At 48.6% G+C, this 20,352-nt stretch overlaps 2 protein-coding genes across 3 annotated transcripts in view; one reads left to right on the top strand and one right to left on the bottom strand.

The window, feature by feature from the left end:
* SLC25A26 (solute carrier family 25 member 26) overlaps positions 1-10,192 on the top strand; it is a 128,550-nt gene extending 118,358 nt beyond the window's left edge. Inside the window, exons 8-10 of the mRNA XM_045530959.1 lie at positions 1,787-1,851; positions 2,855-2,928; positions 9,844-10,192. Of these exons, the coding sequence (XP_045386915.1) occupies positions 1,787-1,851; positions 2,855-2,928; positions 9,844-9,961 (257 nt within the window). The 3' untranslated portion in view covers positions 9,962-10,192. The remainder of the gene's footprint in view (positions 1-1,786; positions 1,852-2,854; positions 2,929-9,843) is intronic.
* Positions 10,193-12,261: 2,069 nt separating this feature from the next.
* LRIG1 (leucine rich repeats and immunoglobulin like domains 1) overlaps positions 12,262-20,352 on the bottom strand; it is a 109,102-nt gene continuing 101,011 nt past the window's right edge. The window contains exons 13-19 of one of the 2 annotated variants that reach the window (XM_045530957.1): positions 17,698-18,018; positions 16,076-16,357; positions 15,016-15,435; positions 14,352-14,477; positions 13,663-13,800; positions 12,783-13,067; positions 12,262-12,682 (exon numbers count right to left, since the gene is read on the bottom strand). In XM_045530957.1, the coding sequence (XP_045386913.1) occupies positions 12,423-12,682; positions 12,783-13,067; positions 13,663-13,800; positions 14,352-14,477; positions 15,016-15,435; positions 16,076-16,357; positions 17,698-18,018 (1,832 nt within the window). In that variant the 3' untranslated portion in view covers positions 12,262-12,422. Of the gene's footprint in view, positions 12,683-12,782; positions 13,068-13,653; positions 13,801-14,351; positions 14,478-15,015; positions 15,436-16,075; positions 16,358-17,697; positions 18,019-20,352 lie in introns of both variants that reach the window. The other variant, XM_045530956.1, reaches the window with a different exon arrangement.

Genomic DNA, 20,352 nt, shown 5'->3' with positions numbered 1-20,352 from the left:
ATATATATTTTTAAATATAATTTTTTGAAGGGATGTGAAGCTTTCCTGGACCCTATTCTATAATTAAAGGTATATTCACTCTTCCAGGACAGAATATGTAGTTAAGAAAAAAATTACAGAGTAAGATTTCAGGACTAAGCCCACCAAATTTTAAAAGACTCCAAGTTTATCAAGTCTCTGAATTTGGAACAAAGCATTTTACATAGTCATGATCCCAAAGTGGCTAAAACAAAGGGGCTTCTAATGGTCATGTCAGTCGCTACCCCCTTTAGCCCTAAGGTATGTGACGCTCGTGAGTAACCACAAGTGAACCATGGAAGCATAAATAGGTGTACTTCCCAGAAAGTCAGTGTCATAGTGAATGTTAACATATGGAGGAAGTTCCATGTAATGGTCTTATCTCAGGAACGTATTTAGAGATTTGGCAGATATCAAATGACCTTGTTGTCCACAAGCCACAGAAGTGAGGAGGACAGTGCTATTTCGGGAGCGTCCCTCACGCCCGTGTGTTCCAGCCCTTGCAGAACTGCCTCCTGCCCCCAGCTCATGCAAGCTGAACCCTTTGAAAGCCCTTTAGGGTTTATTACTTCTATCTCCTTAGGGCCTCTTGGGGTTTAAAATATATCTTTGGACCATAGTAAATAAAATATTGACACCATCAACTGTGGTTTATGCTCACAGGCAAAAGTCCTTCAATTCCTCTTCTCACAGGTACAAACTCTTTTAAAATCTGTGGACAGTTTGGCTGTCATGATATTTAGATGACGAGAACGTGAGGTGGGGGTGGGAAGGAAGCTGTAGGGTGCCGTGCCTGGTGACACAGACTGACTCTAAACAGATGAAGAGAGCTGACAAATACAGGCACTGTCACTGGCCTCTCTTACCAGAGCCTGTGAAATACAGAAAGCTTTACTCTTTTAACCTGAAGAATCCAGCCATTTATACCAAAAATCCTAGAGCGATACGTGTGACTCCATCTGTTTTGCTGTATGTAGGGCAGACACGATAGAAGTGTTGACACAACAGTGGCCCAAAGAAAGGCACGGGCCACAGAAGCATCTGGAGTGGCTGCTTCTCGTGTCGACAGTGGGTATCTGGCCACACACGTCATGTAAAACACTCAGATTGGTTTGCTAGTCCATGAAAGAGCAAGATGTATATGTTGTAGGGCCTTATTTTCTTTCACCTGAGTGGGTAAAGCATTTTCTTTCTTTCTTTCTTTTCTTTTTTTTTTTTTTTTTGAGGCAGAGTCCCGTTCTGTCACCCTGGCTAGAGTGCTGTGGAGTCAGCCTAGCTCACAGCAACCTCAAACTCCTGGGCTCAAGCAATCCTACTGCCTCAGCCTCCCGAGTAGCTGGGACCACAGGCATGCACCACCATGCCTGGCTAATTTTTTCTGTATATTTTTAGTTGTCCAGATAATTTCTTTCTATTTTTTAGTAGAGATGGGGTCTCGCTCTTGCTCAGGCTGGTTTCGAACTCCTGAACTCAAACGATCCGCCCGCCTCGGCCTCCCAGAGTGCTAGGATTACAGGCGTGAGCCACCGCGCCCGGCCTAAAGCATTTTCTTATGTTTCTTTTATGTGCAGTTCTGCACCTGCAAAAGAAATGAGGTGTGTAGATAAAGATCGTGGGTGTGTGTCCCGTTCTGGAATCAGTCAGGTAGACATAATGATAAAGAAGTGATTTTGGCTAAGCTATAAGGAACTATAAAATGCAAATGACAAAATTACCATGTACAGTAAACAGTGTCTCACCTGCGTGTTGGGTATTCTCATACACACAGGTGGATTCGCAGCTGCAGTCACCACGCCTCTGGATGTGGCAAAGACAAGGATCATGTTGGCAAAAGTAAGTGGCAAAATAACGTAACATAGGCACAACAGATGTTTGCCTGTTAGCACTAGGACAGATATAAATGTGAATAAAAGTGGTCTAGCACTTACCTGGAATAGCACCTTGAGCTTCCTGTGGAACCTCTAATGGAACCGACACTGATAGAACAACATCCGCAGTAATCACTGTGACCAGTGTCTATAGAGCATTTTACCATTTCAAAATCATTTTCACCTACATCGTGCAAGCAAGTAGAGCTGATAGGACCACTGTCTCGTCATACTATTTTTGAATAAACTCATTTTTACTGGTAACTAAGCCTACGATTAGAGAGGTTGATGAGCATCCCGCCACGCAGCAAGTAAGTATAAGCTCTCAACTTAAGGTCATGCTTGGCCTTAACCAGGTAAGACAGTTGTCATAACTGTTTTAAAAAAGGATGTTAAGGAGAAAAATTATTAAAAAAAAAAAGCTAGACTGAGACTTCAAGGAAAGCCATACGTATAACATATCTGGACCAAAACAATACAAGTGCTGTCTTTGTGGAAAAGCAGAACAAATGGGCAGATTCTAGTACGCGGTTGACAGGACCAAACCTAAGGATGCTGATCGTGTGTTCAGCTGAGTGGGTGCTCTTTGCTAAATGTGCTCATGAGGTATGTAGGCACGTTGCATAATCCTACCGCTTACACTGGTGACTCGCTGTCCTCCTCAGGCCACCCCATGCCGCGTTCAGTCTTGTTCCTGGTGAACAGTTGTTCGTCGGTAATCGGGGCGAGCTCTGACAGGCAGCTTCGCCATGCGACACGGGCCACAGCCCTGCCCCCCTGGGAGCGTGAGTGTAAGCGCTTCCGGGCCAGCGAGACCAGGCCCTGATTGCCGAGAAACTCCTCGGTGCGTTGGCAACTCTGTCCTGGCTGTGGGCGGCGGGTCCCCGGCATCTGCGGCTGTCTCAGAGCCAGCTGTACATCGCGGAGCTTCCGAGGATAACCAGTGTCCCCTGTGTCTGTTCCCGTAGGCCGGTTCCAGCACTGCCAGCGGGAACGTGCTCTCCGCCCTGCACGGGGTCTGGCGGTCCCAGGGCCTGACGGGGTAAGGACAAGAGGCTGCTCCACTGCCTTTCCCCTCTCCTCCGGCTCTTCCTCCTTTAACCTGACATCGGCTGAAGATTTTCCCTTACTTCTGCTTGGGTTCTGGTTAGCGTCTCTATTTATGTCGTACAAAATGCATTTGATGTTGCGAATGTGAACATAACACAGCACGCAGTCTGACTGATACAGTGTTCCAAGCCAGGCCTTCCCAGCCTTGTCCGTCTTCATGTTAGGTGACATTCCTATGTGTGGCCCTCGCCAGGGTCTGGGCTGTGGCAGTGACAAAATAGGCTCTGGTTACCGAGTGTGGGAATGCAAGCGAGTGAGGCTCACGTTAGAGCATTTGCGGTTTGGGTACTTTTAACTGTCATTAGTAACAAATTACCCTCAACGCACCACGGTGCGCCACACCTCCGCCGACAGTCAGCTGAGAACCACCGTTGTCTGGGTTGTTGGCTGAGTGCCTCACACGTCCAGCTTCACGTCCTGGAAAGCTCTCTAGGCAAGAGGTTATTTCAACACAGCTTTGACAGCATGAACTTGTACAGCTGTCTGAACGTTTGGAAGCTACAGGTACTCGAAATCAGGCTTTTCTCTTAGGAATCATCTACCAGGGATTTTCCCCCCGGAGCAAAGCAGCGGCCTCCTGCGCAGCAGGTCGGGGCGAGCCCAGCGCCGGGGTTGGCCGGTGGGAGCCGCGATGGGGCGGGGTGGGGGCCTCCGCCCGGTCCTCAGGCCTCTGGGCTGGTGCCACCTCGTCATCGGGATGCTGAATGGGATCACTTATTTGATCGCGTGCGTTCTGCTGCGTGACCCTTGCAAATGCCGTAGAACATGTTCTGGGGGTTGTTGCTTTTGTTTTGAAAGTGTTTCTGCGCATCTGGCAGTTTTAACCCCAGCTGTCGGGGAGTCTGGGGAACGTGAGGCCGGTAGGTCGGGCCCCAGGTAGACTGTTTGCAGGAGAGCAGCACGTCGATGATTTAAAGTTTCCAGCTGGAAGTTTGAAAAGTAGGTAACGTTGGATGTCTTTGCTGAATGTGACAACTCTGATGGATTGATGTTGGTGTCTGAAGGATGTAATGGTTTGAGTCAAGGACTGGGTCTAACTAAAAGGAATAATTGTTGATGTATAGCAAGAGGGTTTGAAGGGTGTTGGTGGCATCCGTGCCGTGAGCCTGCCCCCTACAGCTAATGTATAGCGAGGAAACGAAAATCTGGCTGCTCGTATCTGTGGCCCATTCATTCTGATACCAGTTCCACACTGAACGAAGAAATGGTGTGAGAAAAAAATGATCTCTGGCCGGGTATGGTGGCACACACCTATAGTCCCAGCACTTTGGGAGGCCAAGGCAGGAGGATTGCTTGAGACCAGGAGTTCAAGACCAGCCTGAGCAGCGAAAAAAAAGAAAAGAAAATATTAGCCAGGTACGGTGGCATGCACCTGTGGTCCCTGCTACTCAGGACTCCAGCTTGGGTGACAGAGTGAGACCCTGTCTCAAAAGAAAAAAAATGAGCTCTGGAGCCACTTTTCTGGTAGTGGGTAGAAGGTTCTTACATGTTCCAGCAGTGGTTGGGCCACATATGTAGAGAAGTTGTATGCTGTGGCTTTTTTAGATCATGAAGCCAAATTGCCAATTTTTACTGTGTCGTCTGTTTCGATGTAGTTCACGTTCGATTCTGTGGCAAGCGTTGGTCAGACCTTGCTGTTGACCTGAGCTCTGTGGAGCTGACAGAGCGCGGCAGCCCCTCCGCCTGCCTTGACAGCGAGGTGCGGGGAGGGTGGCGTGGTCCACTGCAACCCGTGGCCTCAAAAGCTGGTAGAGAAGGAGCCATCTCGCGTAGATAGTACAAGAGAAATCTTCCCTGTCCCAGCTGTGAATGTTGTAAAACTGAGCAGTGCCAGGATTATGGGCAGGGGAGGGGTGTCATAAACAGGCCAAGGGCTGCCTGTTCTCTGTCCCCAATGTCAGCCTTGAAAAAGTACTTTGGATTTTTTGCTTATCTTCTGCAAGTCTCTCAGAGTGTGTAGTCTTTTTAGTTACTCTGCACAATGTGGTGCTTAGAGTATTCCAAGAACAAAGGTTGTCACTTAAGAAATGACAGTTTTAATTAGGCCCCCTTATTAATGTGATAAAAGACAACAAATCATTTGACCACAAAACAGTAACAAAAGACAAAGCCTCCAAACCCGGGCAGCTGTTGTGAACAGAGGTGCGAGGTGCCCTCAGCCCAGGAGGTGCCCGTCCTGCCCCCTGTGTCGGGTTTGCAGGCCCCAAGCCGCTGCCCTTTCCTGGCTCTGTCCCCAGCAGACACCGTGTCCCCACCGCGGGATGGAGTGGTGCTGTCCCTCAGGGTAACTCCAAGTGGTGACCACTTTGTCTCTCTGTGTGGTTCACACAGGCGAAGACCATGTTCTGGCACCCACTGGGGACACGTGTGTATGTGCTCTAGGGCAGACTGGGTCCCCTAAGTGAAGCACCACGTGCTCGTTCAGTCTGTACCCGGAAAGCAGGTGGGAAGGTGCTTAGGCCGGATCACCGCTTCCTGCTTTCCTGCTGTTAATCGACCGGCTCTCTGTTTTTCTTGCCTGTGCCCTCTGTGTACCAGCTGCGGCTGCCATGGGAACAGAGTGGCTGGCGCTGCGCTGGACGCTGTCCCTCGCCACGCCATGGGCTCCGCGGGCTGGAACACAGCCCCGCCCCGCTAAGGCTGCGCCTTCGTTCGGCTGAAGCTCACTGTGCAAATGACTCCACGTGAAGACTGTGATTATTTTCGTAGATTCCGTTGTCATCGAGCGAAACCATAAACTACTTCCACCTGCCTCTTGCCGGGAGCAGTTGAGCTCGTTAGGGGCAGGGGCCGAGCAGGACACGGCGTTCGGGAGTCAGACGGCAGGGAGCAGGGCCGCGGCCGCTGGGGTCTCCCGCCGCCCTCCTGCCGGCACACTTCCCTCTGCGGGGCAGGGCCGGGGGCATCTGTGTCCCAGGCCAGGACGCAGTGGCCTCAGGGCGGTAATTTGCCACCCTCTGCCCTCACCGACCACCTCATGGAATAGCAGTGCACATGACGCTGAGCTGAACACCGTTTGCTTCTTACAAGTATATTTTGATTTGCTATAGAATTCTCAGGGTTATTTCCAGACAAGCAAAAGGGGTTCTTAATCTTATGTGTAGTATTTTACTGCACTTAAATCCATAGTTAGCTAACTAGAAAAGGGCCCAGGAAACTATTCTAGAGTTTCCCCATTTGCTCAGAAGCGCCGAGTGCCACAGAGGGGGCTAGTTGGCCTCTCCCAGCAGTTGGGCAGAAAGGAGGCGGCCAGGCAGTGGGAGCTGCCCCGCGGGGACTCGCTTCCTGTCGCGTTCCCACCCAGCTCGCTGATCATGGTTCTGCCGTATCTTAAAGGGGTCACAACTACTGTTGGCATAACTTGACCATTTCGGTTTTCTCCCCTGCACCTGAGCAGTTCTGATTTTGTAACTTTGTTTTTTTGCTTACAAAAGTAATATAGGCATACCTGGCGTTCTTGTGCTTCCTAGATACCTTTTTTTTTACAAATTGAAGGGTTGAGGCAACTGTGTACTGAGCAAGTCTATGGGCACCATTTTTTCGGCAGCAGGTGCTTGCTTCGTGTCTGTCACATTTTGGTAATTCTTGCAATAGTTCAAACTTTTTCATCTTATGATGATCTGTACTCAGTGATCTTTACTATTACTACTGTAATCATTTTGGGGTGCCATGTACAGCACCCCCAAAGACAGCAAGCTTAACTGATGATGTGTGTGTTCTGACTGCTCCACTGACCTGCCTTCCCCCTTTTCTGTCCCCCTCCGCTCTGGCCTCCCTATTCCCGGAGACACAGCAATATTGAAATTAGGCCAATTAATAACCCTACAGTGGCCCCTAAGTGTTCAAGTGAAAGGAGGAGTCTCATGTCTCCCACTTTAAATCAAAAGAGATGATTAAGCTTAGAGAGGAAGGCATGATGAAAGTCGAGCTAGGCCTCTGGCACCAAACAATTAGCCAACTTGTGAATGCAAATGAAAAGTTCTTGAAGAAATTAATAGTGCCACTCCAGGGAACATATGAATAACAAAGTAGAACAGCCTTATTGCTGATACAGAGAGTTTCAGTGGTCTGATAGAAGATCAAACTAGCCACAACATTCCTTTAAGCCAAAGCCCAATCCAGAGCAAAGCCCTAACTCTCTTCAATTCTGTGAAGGCTGAGAGGTGAGGAAGCCGTAGAAGGAAAGTTGGAAGCTAGCAGAGGTTGGTTCATGCGACTTAAGGAAAGAAGCCATCTCTGGAACCTACAGGTGCAAGGTGAAGCAGCAGGTGCTGATGGAGAAGCCACAGCCCGTTATCTGGAAGATCTAGCTAAGATCACTGACGGAGGTGGCTACACCAAACAGCAGATTTTTCAATGTAGATGAAACAGTCTTCTGTTGGAAGAAAATGCCATCTAGGGCGTTCCTAGCCAGAGAGAAGTCAATCCCTGGCTTCAAAGCCTCAAAGGACAGGTGGATAGGTGCTAATGCAGCTGGTGACCTTAAGTTGAAGCCAGTGCTCATTGACCATTCTGAAAATCTTAGGGCCTTCTGCCTGTGTGGTATAAATGAAACAACAAAGCCTGGATGACAGCACATGTTTGTAGCATGGCCTATTGAATATTCTAAACCCACTGTTCAGACTTACTGCTCAGAGAAAAAGATTCCTTTTAAAATATTATTGCTGGCCAGGCATGGTGGCTCATACCTGTAAATCCCACTGCTTTGGGTGGCTGAGGCAGGAGGATCTCTTGTGGCCAGGAATTTGGAGTCAGCCTGGGCAATATAGTGAGAACCCCATCTTTACAAAAAAAATTCTTTAAAAAATTAGCCTGGCATGGCGGTACATGTCCGTAGTCGTAGCTACTCAGGAGGCTGAGGCAGGAGGATCACTTGAGCCCACGAGTTCAGGGCTGCAGTGAGCTGTGGTGGTGCTACTGCACTCTACCTTGGGTGACAGAGCGAGACCCTGTCTCTAAAAAATACATATATATTACTGCATATTAACGATGCACCTGGTCACCCATTCTGCAGCCTATGGATTAATTTTAACTTTCAAGTCTTAGTATTTAAGAAATACATTTCATAAGGCCATAGACAGTGAATCCTCTGATGCACCTGGGCAAAGTAAATTGAACACCTGGAAAGAACTGACCATTCTAGATGCCCTTAAGATTTGTAATTCATGGGAGGAGGTAAAAATGTCATTGTGAACAGGTGATTGGAAGAAGTTGATTACCAATCCTCATGGATAACTTTGAGGGGTTCAAGACTTCAGTGGAGGGAGTAACCGCAGATGTGGAAATAGCCAGAGAACTGGAATTAGAAGTGGAGCCTGAAGAATTGCTGTGATCTCATGGTAAAACTTGAACAGAGAGAGTTGCTTCTTATGGGTGAGCAAGGAAAGTAGTGTCTCCAGATGGAATGTACTTTTGGTGAAGATGCTGTGAACACTGTTGAAACGACAGCAAAAGATTTAGAATATTCCATAAACTTAGTTGATACAACAGTGGCAGGGCTTGACAAGATTGACTCTGATTTTGGAAGTAGTTCTGCTGTGGGAAAATTGCTATCAAATGATGCAGCAAACTTCATCGTCATCTCATTTTAAGAAATTGTCACAGCCACCCCCAACCTTCAGGAGCCACCACCCTGCTTAGTCAGCAGCCACCAACATCAAGGCAAGACCTTCCACCAGCAGCAAAAAGACTGACTTGTGAAGGCTCAGAGGATTGTTAGCATTGTTTAGCAGGATGGTAGTTTTAAATTAAGGAATATACATTACTTTTCTTTAAGACATAATGCTGTTGCACACTTAATAGTTTGCAGGATAGTGTGAACATTAGTTTTATATGCACTGGGAAACCCAAAAATTTGTGTGACTCACTGTATTGCAAGTGAGTCTGGAACCAAACCCACAGTATCTCCAAGGTATGTCTGTACTTGTGGTAAAAAAAAGTTCAAATGTTATAGAAATGTGAGCAGGGAACGGCTCCTGGAATCCTCCTCTCCAAAGACAGTGGTCACGCACAGTTTAGGCCACGTCCCTCCCGTAGTTCTCAGATGTGCAGTTTAGTATTAGACATACAGCTCAGGGCCCCGATTTTTAAAAAGCTGATTTTGTCAATTTTTTTATGGTAGTACCCAGGGACTGCCTCATTCTTGTCAGCTGCATAGTCAGCCACTGTGTTTATACTACAACTTACTTATATATAACCAGAAGCAGGTCGTTTGCACTTTTTCTTTTCTTAATGCCACAGTGAACAAATCAGCGCCTATGCATAGCTGGGGAGGGTGTTTAAAGTGAGTCCGCAGTGACAAGGTACTGCTCCCTCCCAGCCGCAGCCCACGGGCCTTTCACACCCTTCCTTAGATGGAAAAAGAAAACAAGGAAGCCTTGGAGGTTTGATTCCTTGTGGTGGCATCACATTTGTGGGTCTCTAAGGACAAAAGTGGCTGAGTCGGGGGCGGGGGCAGCAGCACAGTTGTCCAACGGTGTCTTCACTGGCTGGACCAACCCCCTAGGATTGGGCCCTTTGACTCCTTTTTTCAAAAGTTGGTTTCACCATCTCTCAAAGAAAAAAATGGTGTGAAAGTTTTAAAGAGAACTACTGTTGGGACAGAGTCGTTACTTCATTGTAAGTGTTCACGAGTAAGCCGTTTGGTATTTAGCCAGCAAACAGCTGTGCTCAGACTTCAGCAGGCCTACTTGGGAGTGTAATTTAGTGCCCTTCTAAAAGGAAAAAAAACGCAGTTTAAGTGCTGCGTGAGGCCTAATGAGCATAGTGTATTGAGCTGAGCAAGCTGTGGAACTTAACCTTTTTTTACGGAGATTTTTAATCTCTTTCCTTGTGCTGTTCCCCCCAGGTTATTTGCAGGTGTCTTCCCTCGCATGGCAGCCATCAGTCTGGGCGGCTTCATCTTCCTGGGGGCTTATGACCAGACGCGCAGCTTTCTGTTGGAAGTTAGCAAAAAGACTCCTTGAAGCAGAGACGTCTCACACTCCCTTTCAGGAAAGGGGACCGCTGGGAGACCCTCCTCCTGCGGAGCAGCTGTTTGGCCCTGACGTCCAATTCTGCTGCGATGACGGCGTTGAGAATGTGTTGTGTGTGGTGCATGGTGGCAGGGATGAAGTCGGGAGAAGAAACTACAGCCATGGCGGTACTTTGAACAATTTTCTCAGAACCCCTTAATAAATAAGTTTGGTGATGTTGGGGCCAGGCTCTTCAGAGCTTTCATTTGATCTGTATCTGGTCTTTCATTTCCTGCCCCCTGATGATGGCAAGATGGTTATAATTTGAAAAGAATGGCTAGCTGAGGAAAAGGAAGGAGACTTAGGGAAAAAGTTGGGTATGTGGGTGTTTCTCCCCTGGGTTAATTCCCATTGTGTAAGGTTAGAGCTTTGTTTAAAAAGAATGAACTACAGGTGCATAGCAAGCATTCTTTCTGGGTAACCAGGCTGCTGGGTTTAATTACCTTCAGATTTCACCTATAAAAACACACGATTGTATTATTTTGCAGTGAAGTGTCCAACGACCCATGTGGTATGCGAGAGAAAGCAGCTGCAGCTCATGTGACTGGGTGGGCCCAGCGGGCTCCGGGCAGGACAGCATGGTGGGGTCCCCGTTGGGAGGCTGAACTGCCCCCCACTGTCCTCCGTCCCAGGCTGAAAGGAGGGCCTGGGCCGGCTTTGGAAGCACAGTGTTGCCTCCTCGAACTTTGAGCTCAACGTAAGGAGAAGGGATGGAATGAAAGGTCACCATACTTTGGGATTTTAGAGCTTGACTAACAAGCTCCAGGTGTAGAAAAATTCAGAAAGAAATCTCAGGAATCTAGCAGTGTTGTGTCTTCCCTGGAGCACCAGTGTATGATTCTGCTTTACCTCAGCTTTGTTCTTTGTGAGGAAAAAACATCAATTCAAGGCAGAATGCCTGCATTTGGAAGGGAATCTCTGGAATTAAATGGGATGGGGAGATGCTGGTTAGTATGTGTAGAAGAATGACCCCAACCATACACTGAACATTTATAAATGAACCTTTATTAAAGACACTTCAATGCCATTTGTTAGACACTTCAATATTTTACATGGTTTTCAATGTACATTGTACCAAAATTTCTATAAATAAATAACTTTGTACATAAAAGTAATACTTCCTCTTTCACATTGCCTCTCAGAAGCAGCAAATTCACATATTTTGTGGAAGTAACAATCAGTTAACCATTGAGAACACAATTGTAAATGTGCTTACCTTTTGGAACAGTGATGACATCGGACAGTAAAATTTAACAAAGGTAACGATTTTGTCGATACTTCCCCTTCAGCTTTTTAGCCAAAGGAACTTGCTTTCCGAGATTTTAAGGACCTTGTTTGTTTCAATGTAACTTGTACGGACTCACATTGGCACTCACAAGATGGTTAGCTACAGGTCTCCAAAGTGCAAATATACCTAGAACCCAGGGTGAGGGCTAAATCTTGTACAGCCCCAGCCCACTTCCCTCCGTGTGAGGGAACGGCGTGGAGAGGCCTGCTCTGGATTCTCAGTAGAAATAAGCTAGCCCTGAAAAGTGAGAATTTTATCCTTTTTAGCCCCCAAGGCCAATGTAACGTTAATTATATTGGCAGAACTAAAACGTCACTATTGAAAAAAATCCACAGGTACCAACACCAGCAGCCTTTACCTTAATAGAAAGCCTCAAATAGAAATCAAAGGATACTGAAAGACCACATTTGCTTGTGTTACAAAATGAGCTTCAGAGGAGGAAGAAAGGCAGTGCTTCCTTGTTCTGACCAGTGGCTTGTGGTGAACAACCCTCATTCTACTCAAGGAAGGAACTTGCACAGAACAGCCACTCACTGCACAGGTGAGTGGCACCTGCTGCCTGCGCGTCCACACAGGCAACACTGAGGTGAAGTTACTTCCAGCGCACACACAATCGCGGACCGTCGGGCAGCCTACAAGCCTGTCCTACGAAGTGCAGTACCCATCCCAGGACTTGCCATCCTTCCCCACCTACCAACTCCTGGGAACAAATGTGGTTTTAGACTCTACAAATTCCAGCCATGCATTAAGGCACCAGAACTATTCCCCACCCCTCTCCAAAATTAAACAGCAACCTGATATGAAAAATAATGTCAAAATTGTATAATTTTTTCTGTTAACCATGCACTAAAGATTAAAATAGCCTCTGTAAAAGATATATAATATATATGAAATCTCTGAAAACTCTTATGTACAATGGTATCAAATACTTTTTCTGCCTTTTGTACACAAATAGCCTCTTGCATTTCTGTGCTTCAGATGCAAGTCCTTTGAACGACTGATACTCCACACGGAAGTTAAAACTATGTACAGATCAGTGACGCTTGAACCCAAGCTTCCTCACGGCCCCTCCTACCTCTCTCTCTCCGCAGAGACTGGTAGAACAAGAGCTGAGGTAGACAAAGCCTAGCTTTTCGGTGCCAACATCAATGGCACTCTCCGTTTCCCAGGGAGCGGTCCTGTCAGTGCTGGGGACTCAGGATCGGAGTCACATGCCTTGGGCAGGTGGCCATTGGAAATAAGCAAGTGCTGGGCTTCACTGGGGGGGCCAGGAAAGCCCGGGGCAGCCTCCGTGAGCTCTGGATTGCCCGAACTTAATGACGACGCAGGGTGCAGGTCAGTGGAGTCCGGTTCATACAACCTTGCTAAAGTCCAAGAAGAATCCCCTGGAAGAAAAGAGAGGCTGTGTCAGACCCTCCAGCCTGGCCATTTAAGTGGCTCCCTACCCCCCTGCTGGTGACTCCTCAGAGGACAGCAAAACCTTACCTTTTCCATCTAGAGATGCCGCTGGCTTTTTCTTCAAGGCCATCAGCATTCTGTCGTGGTTACTGGGGTACAGAGACCCCCTGTAGTCGGTACAAGACCCATCAACAGTCCCACTGCTCTGCTGATGCGGAGAATGTTCTCGGTCGTTCCGACTGGGCTCCCGGCCACCGAGCGTACTCGGTTGTGCACTGTCTCTGGACACGGGCTGGGCGTAGAAGGCTTGTTCCTCGGAGTAACCGTCCACGTCAGCGTTGCAGTCACTACACACTGTCGGGCCACTGGGTTCTGAGGGACAGAGCCAAAGGCGGATGAGAACCAGTGCCGCCGGCGTCGCGGCATCAGCTAGAGCAGTGCCCCTTCTCTCCCCCAAGTACGTTCACAGAAAAAGCACTAGGCGCACAGCAGGCCGCTGATGAAGAACGGGGTCTTTCGTGTTTAAATGTTCCAGAGTTAGTTAGGTTCGGACTCAAGAGAATGTAGTTGTACTACATTCGCAGGAAGAAAAAAATTCCCATTTGAGTTTGGTACGATACAGTGTTAAGAGTCTTGTGAACAATTAGAAATTTAGCCTCAAATAGCCCTGGTGAAAAGGTACCCACTGAAACTCCACATTTTGTCTGAGCTCTGCCCCTCAGCTAAGGCGCCTGTAAGTCTGGGCAAGTCAAGCTCGGGCTGCGGCCCCACAGATCTACGTGGGGGAGACGCTGTGCTGCCGTCAAGAGGGCGGCCAGAGCCTCCCGTTCTGGGTTAACACCAAATTTGGAGATAGTCACCGACCAATACTGTGTTTCCCTCTTTCATTTAGTGACTAGATCAACCCAGATTTCAATTTCAAAAAGAAACTCCTTTTCCTGGGGAAAGCCTCTCGTACCCAGCTTACGTGGCGCAGGTGTCCCGTCAGCCTTCTCCGTCACCTTCCACGGCTCCTTCCTGTAGCCCGCGCAGAGCCTGGGCTGCCTGCAGGGAATCCCGTGGGCATCGGCCTCGGGGAAGAGGCCCGCATCCCTCGGACACACACCTGCGAGGGGTTCGCACACATTTAGAAACCCTGGCCTCGGCGCGTCACAGTAGCCTCAGGAAACGAATGGGCAAGGCTACTAGAAGCAAGTCATTTTTCAAAAGTGGTCTTTACAGTGCGGGATTGTGAGGCTAACCCTGGGGACCTGCAAGGAGCGTGTTTTCTACCCCCCCTCCCCCCCAGCAGGCCAGCCTTTCGGCATCTGAAGCCACGTTAAAGGAGCAGTTCTGCAAAGGAAAAAGCCTATGGCCCCAGGCAAGGGCTCAGAGTCCCCCACTGCCAGGAAGGATCTCACCCTGCCGAGAACTTTCTAATGTGAGACTGGAACCCAGAGCAGACCCAGCCGCTTCCCCCACACAAGCGATGGGCTGGTTTCATGCCCTGCAATGTCCTTTGCAGCTGTTACTCCAGGCAGTCCTACCTTATCCCGACTGGGAGACATTAAGCCCAACACGGTGACCTCCTGGGGAACACGATTTTAAAACCCTGCAGAGCTGCGTCCAAAACCAAACAACAGAAGCCCTCAGGCTTCGCCGTTGCTGAGGCCTTACCGTTGCTCTCAACGTGCCCGCTGGGCTGATGGCCGCCCTCAGTCCTGAGCACGGTTTCCTGTCGGTCAGACAGGGTCCCCTGAGAAGAAAGGTAGCTTGGAACATCCGGTGGCACGATAGTTTCATCTGCAAGGAGACGGGACAATGAAACAACAGAGTCATAGTGACAAGAAATTCATTGTCAGGCCCAGAAACAGGATTTCCCCAACAACGACCAAGGCTGTGCATGTGACAGGCTCTCCCAGAACCTGCTTAGCCTTCGTGTACCCCCAGGTACGAAAGCATGGCAGCAGATACCCGAGTGCACACAAGACTGAGGACAGTGCTGGGAAGGGAGATGGGACTAACAGAAGAATGGCTCCGTGAGGTCATTTCTGGAATGACCTATCGACGTGGCAACAAGACACATGCCTAGCACACCCCTGAATTACCGAGGGGCAAGAAAGCAGCAGAGGCCGTCGTGCACTGACGGTTTGAGAGTATTCCCATTGAAGGTTACGTTCCTAAAAGTCAGAATGGTACCTCAGCTACCCAGAATGACTCCGTGTTCCCAAAGGCTCTAGTGTTCTGATGACACCAAAACTCTCGACAAGGCCTCTGGACGCAGCCTCGTTCCCAAACATCCCTCCGTCCCTGAAAGTCAACTTTGCCGGCAGTGCCCGACCTGTGTTGGTGACACTGTACTCCTCGCTCTTCTTCCTGGTCTGGTAGATGATGCACACCCACACCAGCGAGGTCAGCACGATGCTGCACACCACGGCGATGGTGAAGATGCCCACGGTGGTCCCATCCTTCCTGCAGCCGGGCGTGGGCAAGATGCTCAGCTGGCTGTGTGCTCGCTCGGTGCCCAGGGTGTTGGACATCTCGCAGGTGTACCGGCCCGCGTCCTCTGCCACCACGTTCTGGACGACGAGCAGCTGGTTGCCAGGGGTGAAGTGGTGCCGCTCCGTGAGGCTCAGCGGGCGGCCCCCCTTGAGCCAGGTGATGCGGGGCAGGGGGCTCCCCGTAGCTTTGCACTGAAGGGCCACCGTTTCTCCCACAGACACCACGCGGTCTTCCAAGGGCACCGCCAAGGATGGGGTCTCTGCAAGAAGTCAGCAGAGATCGCACAGTTACTCTCTGGGCCTCGGTTACTACGGCTGTGCCTGGTCTTCTGGACCAAGGGCCGTCCAACAGAGCAACGAAATGCCATCTGAGACCTTCTGTCGGAGCGGCAAGCTTCTCAGAAAACCCAACACAATGACCAAATCAACATTCTTGGGGTGACTTTGACAAGGGGAATGAACTAATTTCTGGCCACAAAAGCCCCTACTATTCCCTAACTGTCCTGTGACAGGTCTGTGTCCTAATTCTTGACCAAGACCACACCCAACCTGCTCAATTCAGAGGGCAGTTCTTGGAGTGTTTTATGTCTAAGCCCTATGAAGACTCTCTTAATTCACCGGCTATCAATTTTTTTTTTTAAAGAGAGGGAAGCACTTGTTCAAGAAAAACTTTAGGGTGTAGCCCAAAATTTCAACCAAAGTAGACACAGCCTACATGTACCTACCCCAGGCTCCACAGTTTGACAACTTTGCCTCTAGGAACCTGTGATATTTAAGAGTCCCTCTCCCTCCCTCCCTCCCTCCCTCCCTCCCTCTCTCTCTCTCTCTCTCTCTCTCTCTCTCTCTCTCTCTCTCACACACACACACACACACACACACACAGTGTAGCAAGAGCCGAACCTAAGACACTCAGGGTGGCGTTGGCAGAAATGGAGCCAGCTGAATTCTGGGCGGTACAGCTATAAACCCCCATGTCATCTATTTTCACATCGGTGATAAAAAACACGTCGTCATCCGGCATGACGTGCATGCGGCGCTCACGAGCAGCAGGGAAATCCGTGCCGCCATCCTTCTGCCAGGCGATCTGGGGGTTAGGGTGGCCGGTGGCGGCACACTCAAGGCGGGCCATCGTGCCAGTCCGGATGGCAATGTCCTGAGGCATTTTGGTGAACGATGGCAACACTGGAAGACACAGGCGGGGTTACAGGACAGCTGGGCCCAGAGCCAGGGAACCCTCTGCTCAGCACACCTCCCCACCCCTGCACCCGGTGCCAGCTCCCTGCCCCACCACCCTCCGTGCCATGCCCAGGACCACTGCTGCCACCTGTGAATCGGGAGCCACCTTCCTCCCCACCCAGGTAGAACATTTTCTAACCCTAACCCTCTCCTTGTCCACCCTAGGCTGCCTTTAACCCCCTCAAAGGGGAAAACCCTTCCTGTGCTATACCTCGTAAGGTAGTGAGTCTGCACAAGGGTCCCCCGTGAGTGTTAGGGCCTGGTGCTTAATTACCCACCGGAGAGCCCAGGGAACGAAACACCTGCTCCATCAAGAAGGAATCACAGAGGGAGGGCAACGGGATGGCTCTTCCCTCTGGAAGAAACCGGTTAGGACAGGCGGTGGGGGCCGTGCTGTCCCCCACACAGGCAGGGAGCACCCAGCCCGCCGGTTTACTGAGCCTGAAGGCCATGTCCTGACGGGGAAGCAGGCAGCGAGCGTCAGGCAGCGCCTCCGTTCCTGCCAGGGTCACTCTGGTAGAGAATCTGAGAGTTCACTGAGTCTTCCAGAAACAGTGAGGAATCCCTCAGAGTAAGGCAAGACAACCCAAGTGAAGAAGGTGCTTCCCTGTGGATCCAGCACTTCTGATGACCACAAGCCAACTCTTTTTAATTGGAGGTTTAATAACCAGGAAAATCCCATTAGGTTACCGGGGTTGGCGTAGTTAACTACTCAAGCCATCTACCCCAAACACACTACCACAAACGGCAGTGCGGAAGAAAGCCACCTTGACAAGCTCTGAGACTGGAAAAAGAACCTTGTCAAACCCCTCCCCAAACGCTGTCTCTCTCAGGACAGGTGCTCACACCAGCCCTGCACTCCACAGCCTCCAGAGAGGCCGGGACCGGCCCCACCCAGGCTGGCCTCCCGCCCCAGGCCTGTGCCCTCTTCTCAAAGAGCAGCAGCTTCCCCAAGGCCGGGGGACACCTGGAATCTGAAAACCATGTATCGTGGCTTATGGAAGCTAATAAATGCATATAAATACAAAGCTTAGCTCCACAATTCCACTGAACATAATAACTGGATTTTAGAAAGTCACTAAAACCAAAGAATCCATTGAGAATAATCTTCAAATCTGCAAAACCTGCTCTGGGCAAACTCATGTAATGGCATGATTTAGTGGTGTCCAAAGAGGCACATGTGTCTCCTGTCTTGGTCATCTCTACACAGAAAACTACCTTAAAAGAACAATCAGGGCGGTGGCCTGTAGGAGCCTTACACTAGAATACAGACAGCATCTCCGTACCATTCACAGTGAGCCTGGCCTTGTGCGAGTAGGTGGAGCCAAAGTGATTGGTGATGACACACTGGTAGCGGCCCTCGTGTCCAAAGGTGACCTGACGAAGGTGCAGGATGGTGGTGTACTCCATGACTTCCCCATCCTGCGCGCGGACGTGGGCAAAGTTCTCCATGTCAGCGTTGGCCAGGACCTCGTTGTCCTTCTTCCAGGCGAAGGTCATGGGGGAGCTGCTGCTGCTGGCTGCCGAGCACATGAACCGGATGTCCTTGCCCATCACGGCCATGGTCGTCTCTGGCTGGGTGATGATCTGTGGCTTCGGGAAGTCGTCTGGGGAGAGAAGGGCCAACCTGTAAGGCACCCAGAGCCCTGGGACACACAGGGACCAGCTGCTGTTCAGCTAACAAGAAACTGGGTCCAACATGGAGCAGGAAGCAGAGCTCTCACGGTCCCTGTGCATCCTCAGCCCCACCAGATGCCCTAAGAGTTGCAACCTGGATATCTGGCTTCTTCCAGGCATGTCCGTGAGTAAGCACTTCCATGGTGTGAAGCACTTCCAGAATTTCACAATAAGGACTTCCAAAACTCTGCACCTCCATTAAAAACATGAAAATACCCACAAAAGTGGCCAAAAATCTACTTTTTTGGAATTCTGGAAAAACCAAAGGCTTACAACAATCCATGGAGTGTTGATTCAAGAAAATAGCTATATCTCTGTGGGAGAAACAAAGAAAAAAATCAGGAAAAATGAACAGAACCACAGAGACCTGTGGGACAGCATCAAGCATAACAGCATACAAAGAATGGGGGCTCTAAGAAAAAGAAGAAAGAAATAGGAACAGAGAGACTATTTGAAAAAATCATGGCCCCAAATTTGATGCAAAACATGCATCCACACATCTAAAGGGCTTAATGAACTCTGAGTAAAATGAATTCAAAGATCCAGACCTGGACAGACCACAGTCAAGCTATCAAATACCACAGACAAAGAATCTTGCAAACAGCAGAGCAGGAGCTACTCCTTGCACCCAGGGCATCCTCAGTAACATCAGCGGCTGACCTCATCAGAAACCGTGCAGACCCGAAGGCAGCACGCACACACGGTCCAAGTACTGAAAGAAAGAATTCTCAGGAGGCTGAGGCAGGAGGATCGCTTGAGCCCAGGAGTTTGAGGTTGCTGTGAGCTAGGCTGACGCCACGGCACTCACTCTAGCCCGGGCAACAGAGCGAGACTCTGTCTCAAAAAAAAAAAAAAAAAGAATTCTATGTCCAGCAAAATTACCCCTCAAAAATGAAGGAGAGGCCGGGCGTGGTGGCTCACGCCTGTAATCCTAGCCCTCTGGGAGGCTGAGGCGGGTGGATCGCTCGAGGTCAGGAGTTCGAGACCAGCCTGAGCAAGACCCCGTCTCTACTAAAAATAGAAATAAATTATCTGGGCAACTAAAAGTATATATAGAAAAAAAAAATTAGCCGGGCATGGTGGCGCATGCCTGTAGTCCCAGCTACTCAGGAGGCTGAGGCAGGAGGATTGCTTAAGCCCGGGCGTTTGAGGTTGCTGTGAGCTAGGCTGACGCCACGGCACTCACTCTAGCCCGGGCAACAAAGTGACACTCTGTCCCCCCCCCCAAAAAAAAATGAAGGAGAAATTAAAAAATATTCCTGGATTAAAAAAAAAAACAACAAAAAAACCCAGAGAATTCATCACTACCAGACCTATCCTACTAGAAATACTAAAACTAAATGACTACACCGAAAGAACATCAGACAGTAATTCAAATCCAAAGAAATTAAAAAACACCATGATAGGTAAGTATAAAACACAGTATAAATGTAGTTCTGTTTGTCACTCTCTTCTGATTTAAAAAGCAACTACATAAAGCAACAATTATAAAACTGTCTATGGGCTTATGTTATATTAAGATGTCACGTGTATGACAATAACAACACAAATGAGGGAGAGTGGATCTTAATGGGAGCAAACTTTTTGCATACTGTCACAGTTAACTTCATTATTTATTGGAACTAGATTACTTAAAGTTGCTAATTTTAATCTCGATAGCAAACACTCAGAAAATACTAAACATATGTACATATGTATAGTAAAAGAAACAAGGGAATATAAAATGGCATACCAGAACATCTATTCAATATAAAACTAGCCAGTAATGGAGAAATAAAGAAACAAAAAGATAAAACACATAGAACAAAGAGCAAGCAGCAAACTCTACCTTATTATTAATTACATTAAAAGTAAGCAGATTAAACACTCCAATTAAAAAGCAAGGATTGCCATAATAGATAAAAAATCATGACCCAGCTAATGTGCTGTCTACAGGAGACATTTTAGATGCAAATACACAAATAGTCACTAAAAGAGACCTAGACTGTCCACACTAATGACACATAAAAGAGACTTTAAGACAGAAGTTTTTACTAGAAAGAATATTTTATAACATAAAAGGGCCCATCCATCAGGAAGACATAAAATTTATAAACATATATGCACCTAACAGAACTTCACAAAACATAAAATCTGACAGAACTGAAGAGAGAAATAGACAATGCAAAAATAATAGTTTGTAGACTTCAATATTCCACTTTCAATAACGGATAGAACAACTAGGCAGAAGATCAACAAGAGAAGACTTAACACCACCAACCAAA

This window comes from Lemur catta, chromosome 18 (assembly GCF_020740605.2).
Source record: "Lemur catta isolate mLemCat1 chromosome 18, mLemCat1.pri, whole genome shotgun sequence".
Classification (NCBI taxonomy): domain Eukaryota; kingdom Metazoa; phylum Chordata; class Mammalia; order Primates; family Lemuridae; genus Lemur; species Lemur catta.
This window is presented reverse-complemented; position numbering and strand designations above follow the sequence as displayed.